General features: G+C 45.4%; 2 protein-coding genes across 2 annotated transcripts; both read right to left on the reverse strand.

Moving 5' to 3' along the window:
- Positions 1 to 10,669: 10,669 nt before the first annotated feature.
- On the reverse strand, positions 10,670 to 12,533 carry LOC9663006 (aspartate carbamoyltransferase, chloroplastic). The gene is made up of 5 exons (XM_002987287.2): positions 11,999 to 12,533; positions 11,794 to 11,933; positions 11,556 to 11,729; positions 11,255 to 11,491; positions 10,670 to 11,198 (listed from the first exon to the last, which is right to left on the reverse strand). The coding sequence occupies exons 1-5, from the start codon at positions 12,423 to 12,425 to the stop codon at positions 11,091 to 11,093; spliced, it is 1,086 nt and encodes a 361-aa protein (XP_002987333.2). The 5' UTR covers positions 12,426 to 12,533; the 3' UTR covers positions 10,670 to 11,090.
- LOC112341258 lies at positions 12,425 to 17,035 on the reverse strand. The gene is made up of 6 exons (XM_024661121.1): positions 16,268 to 17,035; positions 16,080 to 16,157; positions 15,647 to 15,772; positions 15,156 to 15,464; positions 13,666 to 15,104; positions 12,425 to 13,607 (listed from the first exon to the last, which is right to left on the reverse strand). The coding sequence occupies exons 1-6, from the start codon at positions 16,988 to 16,990 to the stop codon at positions 12,494 to 12,496; spliced, it is 3,789 nt and encodes a 1,262-aa protein (XP_024516889.1). The 5' UTR covers positions 16,991 to 17,035; the 3' UTR covers positions 12,425 to 12,493.
- Between the last annotated feature and the right edge of the window lie 104 nt (positions 17,036 to 17,139).

Raw genomic sequence — 17,139 nt, forward strand, 5'->3', positions numbered from 1 at the left:
CACAACAGCAGCTGTCGAAGCATGGACTGCTATGCGGAAACTCAAGCACGAAGATCTACTCAATACTGACCATTGTTGGTCCCGACCAAGTTCAGCCGGAATCCCGACCGCCACTGAATGCAGTCGGCCAAATGCAGTCGGACAGCTTTGTTCAGTGATTCTATTCAGCAATTATAATGGTGATTGTGCTCGTGGGAGCTAGATTTCTAATGCTGTTGTGGCTATCACCATCGCCACTACATCTCCACTGCTTTGCTATTCTCCTGCTGCTATGGAGCAATCCATCCATCCACAAATGCCCAACCCAACAAGCTTACATCGAATCTGACCAAGAGGGCTATAGCCTATAGGAGTTGCATGCGTACCGAGCTCTACAGGGCGACACTCTCTAGTCAGTTAGCCTCTACTTTCAATTGAGCATGGAGCAGTTTGCTGAGGCCTTGCAAATCACCCAGTCCGCAATGCTTAAATAGTAATTTTTGCCCTAAAATGGAAATTACGATTCCAGTGATTTCAGAGATTTAATTCTAGCGATTCTAGCAATTTTGGCACAATTGAGCAATGGCACCCGATTGGGCATGGTCCCATGTTACTAAGCTCACTCCTTATGCTTCTGGCAAAGGAGTTGGCATTGGAAATGTAATTATTGTGGAAAAATGTATGGCAGTCTGCCGAAACAAATCAAGGTGCATCTTGCTAAAATTTTGGTTATAAAATTGAAGCATGTAGTGTTTCAAATGTTCTTTTTCATATTCAGAACCAAGCTCACCAAATGTTTGTGAAGCAAATCATAAATGCCCCTTTATCTTTACCTTCTACAACAAATCTACAGAGTAGGCATTTTAATGGGGCATTTGCTTCTAGAGCTAATACACAAAGTGCTAGTCAATTTCACCCTATGAATGCTTTTATAGGCCATGAGGGATCATCTGTTGGTCAAAAGCGAATACAAGATAACAATATTAGGGAAATGCTTGATGATGCAAGAAACATGAACTTAGATGATGCGATATCAAAGTTTATTTTCTTGAATGCCATACCATTTAATGTTGTGAAAAGCCTATATTTTCGTGTGATGATCGCAGTCACTTGTAAAGTTGGACCTAACACAAAAATATAGGCTTTTCACAACATTAAATGGTATGGCATTCAAGAAAATGAATTTTGATATCACATCATCTAAGTTCATGTTTCTTGCATCATCAAGCATTTCCCAAATATTGAAATCTTGTATTCGCCTTTCACCACAGATGATCCCTCATAGGCTATAAAAGCATTCATAGGGCGACATTGACCAGCACTTTGTGTATTAGCTCTAGAAGCAAATGCCCCATCAAAATGCCTACTCTGTAGATTTATTATAGAAGGTAAAAACAAAGGGGCATTTGTGATTTTCTCCATAAACATTTGGTGAATTTGGTTCTGAACATGAAGAAGAATGTTTGAAGCATTACATGTTTCAATGTCATGCCCAAAATTTTTAGCAAAATGTACCTTGATTCGTTTTGGCGGACCGCCATACATTTTTCCACAATAATTACATTTCCAACACCTAGCTCCTTTTCCGGAAGCATAAGGAGTGAGCTTGGTAACATGGGACTATGCCCAATCAAGCGCCATTGCTCAATTGTCCCAGAATTGCTAGAATCACTAGAATCAAATCTCTAAAATCACTAGAATCGTAATTTCCATTTTAGGGCAAAAATTACTGTTCAAGCATTGCGGACTGGGCAATTTGCAAGGCCTTAGTGAGCTGCTACACGCTCAATCGAAAGTAGAGGTCAACTAACTGGAGAGTGTCACCTTGTAGAGCTTAGTACGCACGCAGCTCCTATAGGCTATAGCCCTCTTGGTTGGATTTTATGTAGGCTTGCTGGGCTGGGCATTTGTGGATGGATGGATCACTCCATAGCAGTAGGAGAATAGCAAAGTGGTGGAGATGCAGTGGCAATGGTGATAGCCACAGCAGCATCGGAAATCTAGCCCTCGCGAGCACGATTACCATTATAATCACTGAACGGAATCATTGAATAGAGCTGTCCGACTGCATTCGGCAGCAGTCGGGATTCCGGCCAAACATGGTCGGGACCAACAATGGTATCCAGGCTGGGAATAAGGATTGCTCCTTACTTGGATTTGTCCAAACTGAAAGCTGAACACTTCAAGACTGCTCCAAACCTATTGAAGAAGTTGCCTGCTCATGGCTATGGAATTGTGTTCTTCCCCACCAAATTCAACTTTGGAGACATTGACTGGCTGTAGTATACAGGGACATGGCTGGCTAGCTTCATTTGGTGGCACTGCAGGTCACCACCAGCTTAGACAAGCACTTGCATTCTGTGGATAGGTTTATGAGCATCCAAGTGATCGACTAGGGGATCCCCTCAAGCTTGAAGGAATGGAAGCTGCACTTCATCTTTATATGCCTGACAAGCAAAGATGAAGGTCCCAAGGGTGGCAGTATTACTCAGCACCGCAATGGAGCATGCTTCGGTGTCTTGCTGTATATGCTGCACATTAGGTCCCTTGAAGATGCCCTGGATGCATTGCTACCGACCAAGGAACTCAATCTCTTGCATGACATTGCACTCAAAAGGGAGGAATGCTACGCCACAGTTGCTGGCTATCTGCTAGTTCCACCAGCTCCATCAGCACTTGCTGGCTGTCTGCTAGTTTGACCAGCACTTGATGTGTCTGCAGTGGCTGCAGCAATGCGACTGTTGCCCACGGAACTCAAGAATCTCATAAAGCCGCAGCTCAATACCATTGCTATCTCAGTTGGAATGGATCCTGACAAGTATAGGAACATGAAGTTGCTTGCTGCAGCCATGCAAGCTAAGGGCGTGTTGACAGCTGGTGACTTCTCTAATTACTCATTGCTGATCGCTTGTTTGTTTTTAGGCTGCACTGGGGATTTCCTGGCACAGGCGAAAGAGCTATCGAAGATGAAGCTGCATAACTCCAACTGACCTACATAGATATTAAGCTTTTAGATCTGGGGCCTATGTCTCTTTTAAATAGTCTCAATTCCCAAGATGACCTTGGAACAGGCTCACTATGTGCCCATTAAGGCAGTTCAAGTTTGTCTGCCCCACCAAATGCACTCACTAGGCTAATGCCTGAGTCACCCATTCTTGGGGGGAATGGTGAACCAATCATGCCATGGAAGCTAGTAAAATGTGCTGGATATTACAACAAAGCCCATAAGGAGTCTAGGAGCTGAAAAAACTAAGCGAGGAGGACAATCTTGTCTCCTCCAAGGTCCACCCTCAAGCCTCCCTAAAACTCCTCCTTATCCCCCCAAAGAAGTGCCATCGTCAGGCTACCTCACCAACTCATGACCTTCCACATCAGTGCCGGCCTCACTTTGCAATATGGGATTAGTATTCAATACATCGGACCCGACTGATAAGAATTTCCAACATTTCCACCACAAGAATTTTGCAAGCAATACAAGGCATCTGACCTTATCCAAATTTAGATTCCTAATCTTGTTGTATGTGTCGTCTTTGCTGGTACTTGGATCTCTTGTTTTGTGTGGATCTAGGGGCATTGCCCCCCGAGTGAGGGATTTTGATCCTGTCTGTGACCAGTGGCCACGGCCAGCGGCTCTGGGAGAGCTAGGGCAGACTGAAGGAGCTGGATATGCGATGATCTCCATGAGGAAGATTGCCACTTCTTTGGCTTGGGGTGGTTAGTGTAGTCAAGCATGACCCTTGTTGTTGTAAATGGAGGTGCTTTGGGATGTGTTCGAATGTTGGACACATATGCATAATACGTTCCACAATCTCCACCTCTATGTAGAGCACATTGTTCTAGTGCTAGATATGTAAGTGATCCATAACTCAACTGCTGGAACTGGCTTGTCAGAACTACTAAGGGAAGAATTTCCTTTTTGACATGGATTACTTTGCAGGTGCTTTCTTTGATATGAAGAAGCTCAAGCTGAATAACAAGGATATCATTGGACTTGTTTAGCATGCCAGTGTCTCCTTAGTGATTGGACAGTTGTAACTTGAATTTGAAATTTTTTTGCTAGGTCATCTGTTGAAAGGCAAACCTATGAAACAAATTAAGTGCAAAATTGAAAAGCAAGCAATGGATATGAAAAGGTAGTCAAGGGATGTTGACTTGGACACTGTACATCAGAAGAGGAGTTTGTTCCCTATATTGCCCAAGGAAGGGGGAATAATTGAACTTGTCTTGATTGGTCTAATGTTAGTTATTACTGTTTATTAAGATCACTTTAGAAACACTTTTAAATGTTGTTAAATAGATTTAAACACTTCAAAAAGCTTTTTTTCATTCTTTTATATAACTAAGTGTACACCATATACTTAGCATAGTGGGATTTTGGTAGCCATTAAATTGATTTCAATTTGGACCACTCGCTCTTGTATATAACTTAAAGTTTTTGGGTTAATTGATATGTATATTTTTTGTATTCTCTTTCCATATTCCATGCACTCACATTAGTGGAGTTCAAAGGCAACTTTAATTGTGGATTTGGGATTTTGGTTTCTAGATCTCCCTTTCCTTCTAGTTTTTTTTCATTTCTTTTCTTTTGCTCTTTGCTTTTCATTTACCTTCATAGTAAAGTAGCAATCTCCTCCCTTTTTGACTGTAGAGCAACATTTGGTGCAATTGCTTAATGCTATATGATTGCAGTTGAATAACCAAACTCAGTTAATGGTGGCATTCATGGCACATGGTATAGCTCCTCTTACTCTTGATGCCAATCCTCATATTCGGCCGGAGTTCTTTTGTGGAAATCTTGGGGATGATATGTATTATAGATTTAATTACTTCATAGTGATTGCTATATATCATTCTTGGGATGATGCTTGATGTTTGTGTAAATTTCCCATATGTCTCCAAGGGACGGCACTATAGTGGTACAATGGTTTAAGAGCAGCCACTCGTGAGGATTGGAGTATTCTCTCAAATGTCTTCAAATGCACATTTAGATATATTGACAATTGATGATGCCTTCCAACAATTGCATTATCTTCATCAATGGCCATTTGAGTCAGTGATGCAATTTGGCATTTGTTTCCAAATCCTCTTGTTTCGTGCGGAGCTAAATATGTTGGAGTAGATCAAGTTGGGAATGTTATGGCCAACACTTCATCAAAATCTTATAGAACTTCTGCATGCACTTGCTCTAGTTACCCTTGACGATGCCCTTCACTTGGCATAACGTTATGAGACATCGCCTCTTCCACTTCTTGCTGCACGTCTTTTAGTTCCACTTCCTATGGGAGATAGTCTTGTTCCAATGGAGGTTGATGCTACTGCTGCTAGAGTTCAAGGACAAGGGTGAGGACGTGGTCATAGCTGTGATTATTACTGGGTGTATGATGAAGTTGGTCACACTTATCGGCATTGTCAACGTTTTTCGGATTGGCAACCTCCATTTCCTTGGTGGAGACTTGGTGTCAACAACATTCTATTGGTGCTACTGCAATGGAAGGTTTGGATATCAAGATGCATCCAAGAAACAAGGATTCGCATAAGTAATTGAGGGATCTTGCTCGAATAAGTCAATGACCCTCCATCTTTCTTTCAGAAGTATTATCAAGGGGTTCATTTAGCACTAGTTCATCCAGTGTTTACTTTCCAAATTCATTTTTATAATAAAAGGTTTCCTTTTATTCTCTCTATATTGGTTGATATAGGTTCAAGTTTATCTTCTATTACTCGACCTATTGCCACATATTGCCCTCCACATTTGTGTCATGTGGCAGAGTCAGTTTTCATTCTTTATGGCAATGGCCGTACACATGCATATGTATGGGATGAGGCAAACCTAGTTGTGCATATGGGCAATCTTGAACTTAAGTTACAGTTATTGTGGGTAGTGTTGAGTCAAACTTTTAACTTTATCCTTAGTATAAATTGGTTGCAGCACAATCATGCAAAGTGTGATTTTGATGTTTCTCCCCTTTGTCTCATATTTCTTTATATTTCATCCATTCCTCTAACTTCTATACCTCTTCATCCCTTTGCTTCTACCTCTGCTTCCATTACTTTTATCTCCCTATTGTTTCTTTCTATGTTTCTTTCTATATTTTTATCTTCCCTTTTTCAATCTCTCTGACAGTCTTTGTGTTGCAACAGTTGACCAGCTTATGAAGGAGTATGCCAGTCTCTTTGAATTTGACCTATCGTCTGGGGCCAAGATTGCCACATATCATTTAATTTCAATTAGGGATGTTCGTCCAATCAAGGTTCCTATTCGTCATTGGTCACCCAAAGAGATCAAGATTTTACGTACAAACGTCAAGGAGATGTTGGAAAAGGGTGTTATTTGAAAGTCATAGAGTCCTTGAGCATATGAATTTCATCTTGTGACAAAGCTTGATGGAAGTATTTGTTTCTATATTGACTATCATCTGTTAAATGAAGTGACAATCCTGAATGTGTACCCTCTTCCTCACACTACTAATTTCTTGGATTATTTGGGAAGAAGTCATTAGTTCACAAAGCTAAATCTTGCTTTTGGATATTGGCAAATACCGATGGCTAAAGAAGATATTCCTAAGAAGGCTTTTCATACATCGTTTAGTTTATATAAGTTTTTGGTGATGTTGTTCGGTTTGAACAATGTTTCTAAGACTTTCCAACAGATGATGGATGAGGTTCTTTGTGATATGTTGGAGATAACTAATAACTTCATCAATGATGTCTTAATCCACTCGGAAGAGACATGGGAGGAACACGTCTATAATATTTGTAAAGTGTTAGATTGGCTACAGGAAGTTAGTTTAAAGCTGAAGTGGTTGAAGTGCGTGTTTAGGTCCAAGGACACAACTTACCTTGGGCACCGTATTTCTTGTGAAGGTTTGCAAGTTAATCTAAGGATGACAAACTTATGATTATTCTAAAGTTCCCTACTCCGAAGTGTTTGAATGATGTGGAACACTTCCTGGGTAAGGTGCAATATCTCGGTCCTTTTTTGGATCATTTTTCTAATCATATTGCACCATTGTGAGCATTACTAAAGTCATTAACGTCATCTTTCATTTTGTCTACAAACTGCAAGTGGGATTTCATGGATCTCAAGCAACTATTGATGACTCTTCTGGTTTTGGCATATTCTAACTACACTCAACTTTTCATTTTGCACATGGATGCTTCTGATATTGATCTTGGAGGTGTGTTGATGCAAGAGAGGCCGAGTGTGCCTGGTCAGTGCTATCCTATTACATATATAAGCTATACATTACAACCAATAAAGGTGAACTACTCCACAACAAAGAAGGAGTGTTTAGTAGTAATTTGAGATTTTGAGAAACTTCATGCATATCTACATGGTTCTTAGACATTACTAGAAGGTGATCATGCTGTTGTTCATTATTGAAGTGGAAAAACCTAGTTATTTGCACTATCTGGTGGGATTTGAAGCTTTAGGTATATGATTTTGATATTGTTTATTGCCTAGGGACTTTTATGGCTGATGTTGATGCCCTTTCTCGAACTCTTCTTCCTTCTTCACTCTCTTCTCATATTTTTTACAAGCTTGTTGTTTCAACATCTATAGAATTTCTAGATAAGGATTCTATGCTATCATCAGTTGTTGTATTTGACATTCAATGTCCACAAGGTGCAAAGCAAGATTTACTTTCTCTTAATAAAGTTTGTAAAGCTAAAAGATTGAGCTATGGATTCGAAGGCTTTGAGATGGGTTTGAAAATCCTGCATCACTTGCTAATGACTTACCATTTTGGCATTTACATTCTCAATATCATTTTGAATACGGCTTTCTTTATTTTATGCATAGTTGTGTTTGGTGCCAATCTTGTAGTACTCCTCCTCGTGCTACTAAAGGATGGTTAGAGTCAATTGCAATTTCTCATTTGTTTGAGTTAGTGGTATTTGATCTTATGGGACCTTTTCCACGATCGACTGCAGGCAATGAGTATGTTATTATTGCTTCTGACTACTTGACTCACTAGGTGGAAGTTGATGCTTTTGCTAGCACCTCTACTCTTGCTAGTGCCTTTGCAACTACTGTTGGATACTTCTTCTTCAATCAAGTGGTGTTTCAACATTTTTGTCCAGAGCGGATTTTTTCGGATAATGTGTAAGCTCCTAAGTTTGGACTTCCCGGGAAGTCACCCAGCCCAGTACTATTCAAACCTAAGGATGTTTAACCTTAAATATCCTAAGACCCTTAACCGATTGGAAAAAGGGGGTGCACTCTTATTCATGGGCCCTTTCTCTTTATATTTGAACCCCATGATCGTCTCTCAAGTCGTTCCCTTTTGCTGCTTATATAATGGTCTTATATTTATGGATAAGGCATTTCATATTTTGACGTCTCAATTGGGGATACACCACACTTTCATGAGTGTTTATCATCCATAGACAAATAATTTAGTGGAATGGCTTGTTCAAATATTCAAATGGATGATCATGAAGTATGTAAACTATTTGGATTGGGATGGTCATTTGCCATCTCTTTAGTATGCATATGTCACAGAGGTGTAGAGTTTTGTTGGTACTTCACCATATAAACTCTTATATAGCCATGATCTAATATTACCAATGGAGTTAGGTTTACCTTTGCAATTACCATGAGTTGCCAATACTAAGTTGTGGGATTAATATTTGACAAGCATTTTTCTTCTTGTCTAAGTAGAGTTTGCTGAACACCTAAGCCACATACAAATGGGACAATAATGGCACTATTAACTCCCATCATTGTCCACTTGCGAAGTATAAAGTGGATGATTTGGTGTTAATCAGTTTTCCCCATCTTATAGTATATGGTTTATCTAAAGGGTAGTCAAAAGGATTATATCAAGTGTTGCAGCAAGTTGGACCACAAGTTTGAGGTTCGGCATAATGTTTAGTGAGTTGATCTTCCAAAAATTGTAACGTTATACAAAGGGATTAAAAACAATTAGTACCACTTACCAATTCACTGATGCCTTCTCCTAATGTTCCTCCAAATCTCGGCCCATCTACAAGAGAACCCTAATAGTCTTCTATTATTCCAAGAGGAGGGGATGATATAAAATCTAAGTTTACGGTTATGATGCCATATACTAATATTGGTGTAATGGGATTTTAGATAGTTGTCGAATTAGTTTCAATTCGGACCACTTGCTCTTGTATATAAATTAAAGTTTTTAGGTTAATTGATATGCACATTTTTTGTATTCCTTTTCCATATTCCATGCACTCACTTCACACTTATTGATTTCTTTTAGATTTTTAATGTTTTGGTTTCCTCTAAAATCTCTGTTATATTTTTCTCTCATGATTCCTAGGGAATCTGGAATCATGAATAACACTTTAAATGCCACATCACCCACAACCCTGGGAGAGTACAAAACTAATCTGGGCTAACAAGATTATAAGGAATGACTCCATAGATATGCTCTGCTTCAGTGGGAGCACCACAAGAAGCAAGCCAATCCACCACCTCTACCACCACCTGAGTTACCAGAGCTTCCTGAGGTGCTCACAGGTCCTCTTGCTGCAGAGTGGCAAGCCATAATAGACTCCAAGTATCAATCACTCTTGACAAATGACACTTGGACGCTAGTTCCAAAGCCAGCTGACAGACAAACCAAATGGCTATTTTAAGTACTAATCAGGTCGTTTGGTTCAGGTATATGGCCTGCAGATTTACACAATGGCTTAGATTTTACTGAGATGTACTCACCTGTGGTACATATGCTTGCTTTTTAGCAGCTCAATATGATCTTGAGGTACATCAGATGTATGTACAGCGTTCCTGTATGAAGATCTCAATGAAGAAATCTTTATCCAGAAACCAAAGGGTTATCAGAAGCAGTTTGTCGCCTCAAGAAGCTTTATATGGTCTCAAACAATCTCCTAAAGCTTGGTTGGACAAATTTCTCAACTCTATTGGATTTTTTAGAAATGCTGCTAATCAGAAACGTATTGAAAAGATGATGGCCCTTATTGCTTTACATGTTGATTTCGTCACAAACTGTCTTGCTTTTCTACAAAATATCAAAGAACAGATTTTTTTCTCAATTTGAGATGGACAATCTCGGTGACATTAAGTTCTGTCTTGGTCTTAATATTATATGGGACCAGTTCCATAGGTGATGAAATTCTCAAATGGTTTCCTGTTTCCACCCTATGGAGGTTAACCTTTATTCTTCAACCATTTCCAACAACATCCATGACCGAAAGACAGCTACGCTATCACTATGTCCAGGAGCTTGTTCTCCAAGTTTGCTCAACCATGAGGCAGCTAGCTGATATACTGACCAAGTCTCTTCCATAAGATAAGTCTGGTTTCAATTGCAACAGTTTACAGTTGCAGGAGTAACAGGAGCAGCCATGACATCAGTAAATCTAGGCCTGGGATTAGTGTAAATCCACGGGCCACATACCTGGGTTTAAACCAAACAACCTGATTCGCTGCGTTCCTCTTAACTCGAAATAACCATTTGGTTGACACCACTTGTTTGTCAGCTGCACATCACGAGCCTGCCATCTAAATTCTGTTGCTTTGGAGCTGGGCGTTTTTGTGTCAATCACGAACCGATGATGGAGCAGCCGTAGCTGGATATCACGATCGACGTCAATTTCATCTACGTCGTCGACTTGGATGCCCGAACTTTCTTTGTGGAGTCCTGATATGCTTCACAGGTTCGCACCTTCCATCCAAGCGTTGAATCAGTTTGGATGAACACACAGGATCGTGTATCGATGGACAAATTCCCAAACAACTGGATGCGGTGGCTGCATGTTCCCACGCCATGGATGCCCACCGCAAGCTAAAAAGAATGTCCTTGAGAAGCTAAACAGTGATGAGAAATGGATCCTCCGATTCGTGGTCGACAAGCTCACCGCTCCATACCAGAGCTTCGAAGAGTGCCCCGAGTTTCTGCAGCTGATCCAGGACTATATGCTTGTGGAAGATGACAATTCCGGCGCAGCTGCTGCGTAAAGATTGAAAAGAGAGTGGAGCAGTTCCGTGAGCCTGGCCAGCAGAGGCACACGCTATCCAGGATGAAGGGACAATGGTTTCCAAAGTCTTGCTTCTTCCGTTCTACAATCGCGTTTGGCGAGTGTTTTATCATTTATGAACTTAGTTTCAATCACCACCCAAGCAATAGCAACTTCAGCAACGCCATACGAATGAAAAGACCATTTTTGGCCTGTCTAAAATACGCAGCTCTTGGATCGACATCTACTTCTGTGGTAATCTGCACACACACGAAACCAAATAAGACAACGAAACAAATGTGTGTGAGACAGATACCTCGTCAAGCCTGGGAAGAGGATGCAAAACAACGGCATGGCTTTGAAGCACATCCACTACTTTGCGGTCCACAATGTACTTTCCACGGGCCTGGTTGTAGAGCTCGATCTTGTCGCCAAATCTCTCGCGTTGAATGCGCGTCTGGTAAATGACATCGCATTTGGATGCCACTTCCATGAGATCCTTCGACTCTTCCCACTCTATGTTCTTGGAGGTAAGATACTCTTTGATATCATCCTTCACACAAGAAGCAAAGAGCTCGTAAGAAAACTCATGGGACTTCTTCTTCGTCTCCTCATACCTTCATCTTCACCACGTCTGGAGAGACGAAGTAGAACTTGACACCATCGTACTTGGCGAGCAAGTAGGCCAGAGATCGAACAGTTCTTCCGTTGGCAAGGTCCCCAACGAGCCCGACTTTGATCCCGTCGAGACGCCCGGTCTCTCTCTGAATCGTGTAAACATCTAGCAGTGCCTGCCAAAGATCCAAGCGTTTTTCCTTACTCGATACAACGAAGGAAGCAAGAACTTTGAGCTACCTGCGTGGGATGCTGCCCAGGTCCATCGCCAGCATTGATCACTGGGATGCTCGACACAGCGGCAGCTTGCTTGGCAGCTCCACTCTCAAAGTGTCTCATCACGATTATATCCGAGTAGCCTTCCACCGTCCTGATCGTGTCTGATAGACATCTTTGAGCTTCCGAGATCGAAGAAAAACAATGGAGAGAGAGAACCAAACCTCACCTTCGAGCGTCTCCCCTTTGGCAGCCGACGAGAACTCGCGAGCATTCTCCGTGGTGAGCACTTCTCCACCCAGGCGCTTCATGGCCGACTCAAACGACAGCCTCGTCCTCGTCGATGGCTCGTAAAACAGCGTCGCCATGAGATATCCCTTGAGCATCGTGGAGCCGCCGCCGGATCTCCCCTCCACGATCGCCTCCATCTCCTTGGCCACGCCAAAGATCCCCTCCAGCAGCTCCCGGTCGAATTGCTGCGCCTCGAGGACGTGCTCCACCTCGAACTTCCGCCCTAGCATCACACCGCCGCTCGCATTCGCGGCCCTGGAGAATCCAACGCGACAATCCACGCGCTGCTGCCATCGCCGCCGCCGCCGATCATCCACATTCCACTGCGGCGACAATCCCTGGCGCGGCGCTAGAGCTACCTCCATCGCCCAAGGGTTTAGGGTTTATCAAAAGCATATCCAGGGAATAAGTGTGTTCTTCGTCTTCGTCCCTTTCACGAAGGTGGTCGTCTCCTCCTGGGAGCCACTTCCTCCTCGCCATCTCTACCAGGCCTGCTACTCGAAAACCCTCTGTCCCTCCTCCGCCTATCGTGATTCCTCTCTAACTCGACGTCAAATCTCCCCGACGAGATCCGCCCAACGTCGCCAGGCCCAAGATCCCACCCCGAAGTTCGAGGCTCTCGCTGCGACTCCAGGCAATGCTGCTGCTGCTGCTGGTGATGGTGGTACTCCATCTCGAAAAACCTCCGCTCGTCTCTTCGATCACTCAAGCGCTTGAGCCCCGCGGGTGGCGACCTCTGGCCTCGCGGGGGTGGTGGCGGCAGCGGAAGCTTTGGAACCGACGACGCCGGAGACATCTCTCTCGCCGAGCTCGCGTACCCCGGAGGAGGAGACCGGCTGTGGTGCCTCAGACTCTTCCGAGGCGAGTCACTCCTGGACCTCGATCTCGATCGCCGACGGATGCTCGGGCTCCTCTCCCTGCGGTGATCCCATCTCTCCGGATGCGGCTCACCAACGTAGCCACCACCTCGACCATCCGGCGCTGCTCTCATTGCCGGACTGTCCAAACTGTGACCACCACCGTAGCTCCTGTCAAACACCCCACGACTGCTTCGCAAGCCGGGGCTTACTCCCACCATTCCCATCCCGGGGCCGACTCTCAGCGCCGGACTCAAACCGATGCCTCTCCCTGGAGGAGCCATGGCTTCCGGGTCCGCTGCTCGAGTGGGATTCAGGATCAAGGGAGGAGGATTCCGTCCTGCTGCTGGAAATGGTCTTCCGCCACCACCCCGGACCACCGCCGCTCCTGGACTACCGGCCTTGGTGATGGTGCCGTCCGGTGCTACAACGAAGCCGCTACTCTCCACCTTTGCAGCGGCCACGGCGGCGGCGTTAGCTTGGCCGTGGGGACCAAACCCGCCGCCACCCTCGGAGAAACGAGCTGGCGGAGAAAGGTGGTGCTTTGGACCCCACTGTCCCGGCGGAACCACGGAACCATTCATCCATGGTTCCGCTCTTCGAGGTACGAGTGGAGAGCTCGGACCACCCCGACTTCTACCACGTCCAAAATCGCGAGAGTAGAACCTGTCCGAATCGTACATCTCGTTCCTGCAAAGAGTAACAAAGCTTGAGTAGAGTTTCCAGATGCAAGAATGGGTCGGCTTACCTCTGATCGTGATGGTCGTGCCTACTCCACGCTGGATCCTCGTGTCTAAACCTATCGTAGCTTTCAAACTGCGACACTCGGGAGCCTGCTGGTGGTCGTAAGCGATTGCCGGTCCAGGCATTTGGCCTCACACCACGCCTGAAAAGCTCCTTGGAAGCACGTAAAGCTTCTTCTGCTGTGTCGAAGCCTTCAGGAAGCTGATCCCATCCAGAAGCCTTTACCCGCCGCGTCGCGCCAACATTCTTCTCTGGTTTGGACTCTTCGTCGCCGCTAGCAGTAGGCTGACCTTCACCGCTTTTGTAATCACCTGACGAAGGACCTTCTTTGTTGTCGTTGTCAGATTCACGTTTGGCTTCGAGCTCGTGAATCTCTCCTTGTTCACCTTCGGAATCCCCTTCCGCTCGCGCCACCTTTTCATCCACTGTTTCCACCGGCTCATCTCCTTCCTCAGAGTCATCATAATCAACGTGCTCAGCATCACAGGCCTCTTCGGCCCAGTCCTCAGCAGTTATTTGACCCTCCTCCACTTTCTCAGCCTCCTCGACCTCCACTCGCACTTTATCTGACTCGGGTTCTTCTTCCTCTTCGAACGTGTCATCCTCTTGAAAGACTTCTTTGTCCTCAGCTTCACCGGTCCTTTTCACCCCGGAGTCTTCAAAGGTCTTTGGATCATCATCCTTGGTGTCACCGTTTATATCCTCGACTGCCTCGGCCTGAGTTTGATCACTACTACCCTTAGCCGGTGACGGAAAAGAGTCAGGCTCCTGTTCCTGTTCCGGAGATGCTTGATAATCGGCAGTGTCCCCCTGGGCTTGACCTTCGTCTCTGGCATTATCAGCTTCATTTTTCTCTTCGGTGCTCTGCATGCTTGTCGCACACAACTCCTCGGTTGTCCTGTCTTTGGTTGCGGCTTCATCTGTATCGGACGTAGCATGCTCTGTGATGTTCCCAGAAACTATCTCTTGAGACTTCTCAGCACCTGCGTCGATGCAGTAATCAGGTCCATCTTCACACGGACGTTCCCACGCATCCATGCCTTTATTCAAGTCCCAGTGAGAGCGTTTGCCATGAGAGTCACCACTGTCAACGTCCTTCCTCATGCCGCCGTCTTCATCTCCATCAATATCCCTTCTAAAATTATCCATACGCTCGTAATCTTCATCCTTCACCAGATCATAATCGTGAAGCCCCGGCTCTTCTTCTTCTTCGACTTTGTTCTGAGTGCACTTTGGTAGTCTTTCGTCCACCACTTTGTCTGACTCCAGCTTCCCATATCTGCTCCCTGAAAACTCGTCCCTGTTCACCTTTATCGACGGAGATGGAGACCTGGATGGTGGCGATGGAGACCGCACAGAATCCATAATTTGTATCCTCCGCTTTTTTATTGGAACAGTGGACGCCGCATTACTAAAACGACCTCCCAAAAGACTGGCTTCAGGCTGGAATATGCACAAGTCAGAGAGAATAGACAGTATGAACACAAGCCATACCTTTCTTGCTTCAACGTCTGCTTTTTCCTGTGCCTCGTGAGATTTTCCTGTGTGTACGCCTTCATCGGCTTCAGTTTTCCCTGGATGCGCCAGCGCACTACGCAATCTCTTGACGCACTTCGTAGAACTGGTGTCCGTAGCAGGGGCTCGTTTTGACGAACGCTTGGATGCAGGAGGCTTGGCAGAGCCACAGGCGTGGCATGTGTGCGGCTGCTTACTTCGATCTTTCTGCGTCAAAACCTCCAGTGCTAGCGTGACACAGCTAGGATGAGCAGAGACTGCAGCATTATCACATGTACATGGCTGTATCTGCACAGAAAAACCATAGCTGTAAATGCTTCTGTCCCAAAAATTCCGCGCGACAAATATCTGCTTCCTACAACTTTTCTACACCGACTGCCAAGCCTGCATGCCCCCTGTGAGACCTCTGAAACGACTATGCACTAGATTTCCTCCGAGTGGTTTCTATCCTGAGAGTTACCACCACGTACCATGGTTTCGAAATCTTCATTGTCTTCGCAGCCACAAAGGGAACAAACGGACTCATCTCCTGTGTCCCTCGCCTTTGGCGTGTTAGTCCAAGAATCTCCTGAATTTAGTAGTACCCTACCCTCCTCCTGCAACAAAAACCTGTCTGAGCATCGAGTGATTATAATGCTTTTCCCCTAGGACTGATGCGAACATCTGGAATCCCTGCTCAAGAACGCACAGGCAATCTCTCTATCATCCATCCATCCACCCATCCATCTCTCTCAAGAGGGAGCACAAAAAGCAAATCAGCTTTTTCCAAAGGCAAGTCTCAGGCAAAGAGGGCACGAAATAACTCCAGCTTCTGTGCACACGAAGGAAGCCACTTTTCCCTGTCAATATATCTATCCTGTGTGTTTTTCCCCACTCATCTGACGTGCATGCCTCGAAACTAACCTGTTCATCCATACTGATGACAAAAACCTCCTCTTTCTGCGCCCTCAGGCAGGCGGAGCAGATGTAATCCGCTGCTATCTGCAAGAGAGATCAAACATCTGTTTTAGCGTCCTTGAGCTGTGCAAAGGACCTCTTGTAGCATCCTGTTTTCTAAAAGCTATAATCCGAGGAGGGAGAAAAGACCACACCTGCGAGCTGGAGTCCAGACACTCCAGATGTTCCCGAGTAGAACACACCTCACAAGTCACCATTTGACCTCTGCTACGGTTCTTCCCACACCTGCAATCCACCTTGTCCCCTTTGTCAAATCCCACCAGCGCGCTCGGGTGCTTGAGGCCCCGCTCGGCATCAAGCTCGTGCTGCTGCGACGATGGCATGCCCTCCATCGCCTGCTGCTGGTGCCGCTGCTCCCGCCACTGGCAAAACGCGGCGCTCCTCGCAAACAAGACCGCCCTCTTCACCAATTCCTCGTCGCCCGCGCTGCTGCTACTCCTAGATCGATCCCGTTGCTGCTTGGGCAATCTCCGGGGATGGAACGACATGGCCCTCAGCTGCCCATTCGCGAGTCTGGACATGATCACGGCGAATCGAAGACCTGTCCACCTGTTTTGGCGGAGGCAAATGTAAGACCTGGTCCGATTATCGGATGGTACCCTATCCAGTCGCGACGACGCGCCCGTGTCCTCGCGGAGGAGGAATTTCTTGAATGCGGGCACGGCATCGGTGCTGGCGGCGAACCACGCCGCATCGCCACAACCAAGATCATCCCCATCAAACCTCCGGATGCGCGTGGGATGCTGCCCCACATCCACCACCACGCTCATCTGCTTGCCATTGCCCGACTCCGTGACGCGCAGCACGCCCTTGGCGCTCGCGCTCGCCCCGACGCCCGCCTTCTTCCTCGCCTTCATCGCCCACAAAAACCCTAAGTCACCGCCATGGTGGAGTGGGAGAAAACGAAAAAGGTCCGCTTTAGGTTTTCGCACCTTTGTTTTGCTTGCCGATAAAGAAGCGTGGAGCCGTCGGATGCAATCGATCGTGCGGTATGTGGCGAGATTAC

Source organism: Selaginella moellendorffii, unplaced genomic scaffold, assembly GCF_000143415.4.
Source record: "Selaginella moellendorffii unplaced genomic scaffold, v1.0 SELMOscaffold_80, whole genome shotgun sequence".
NCBI lineage: Eukaryota > Viridiplantae > Streptophyta > Lycopodiopsida > Selaginellales > Selaginellaceae > Selaginella > Selaginella moellendorffii.

Excerpts from the sequence above, each read along its gene's own strand:
- LOC9663006 (XM_002987287.2), bottom strand. The coding sequence starts at position 12,425 with ATGGAGGTAGCTCTAGCGCCGCGCCAGGGATTGTCGCCGCAGTGGAAT. Across the intron at positions 11,730-11,793 it reads CTGGGCAGCATCCCACGCAG|GCACTGCTAGATGTTTACAC; the intron begins GTAGCTCAAAGT and ends GATCTTTGGCAG. Across the intron at positions 11,492-11,555 it reads CAGACGTGGTGAAGATGAAG|GATGATATCAAAGAGTATCT; the intron begins GTATGAGGAGAC and ends TCTTGTGTGAAG.
- LOC112341258 (XM_024661121.1), bottom strand. The coding sequence starts at position 16,990 with ATGAAGGCGAGGAAGAAGGCGGGCGTCGGGGCGAGCGCGAGCGCCAAG. Across the intron at positions 15,465-15,646 it reads ATGAAGATTTCGAAACCATG|ATACAGCCATGTACATGTGA; the intron begins GTACGTGGTGGT and ends TTTTCTGTGCAG. Across the intron at positions 13,608-13,665 it reads CACGACCATCACGATCAGAG|GAACGAGATGTACGATTCGG; the intron begins GTAAGCCGACCC and ends TACTCTTTGCAG.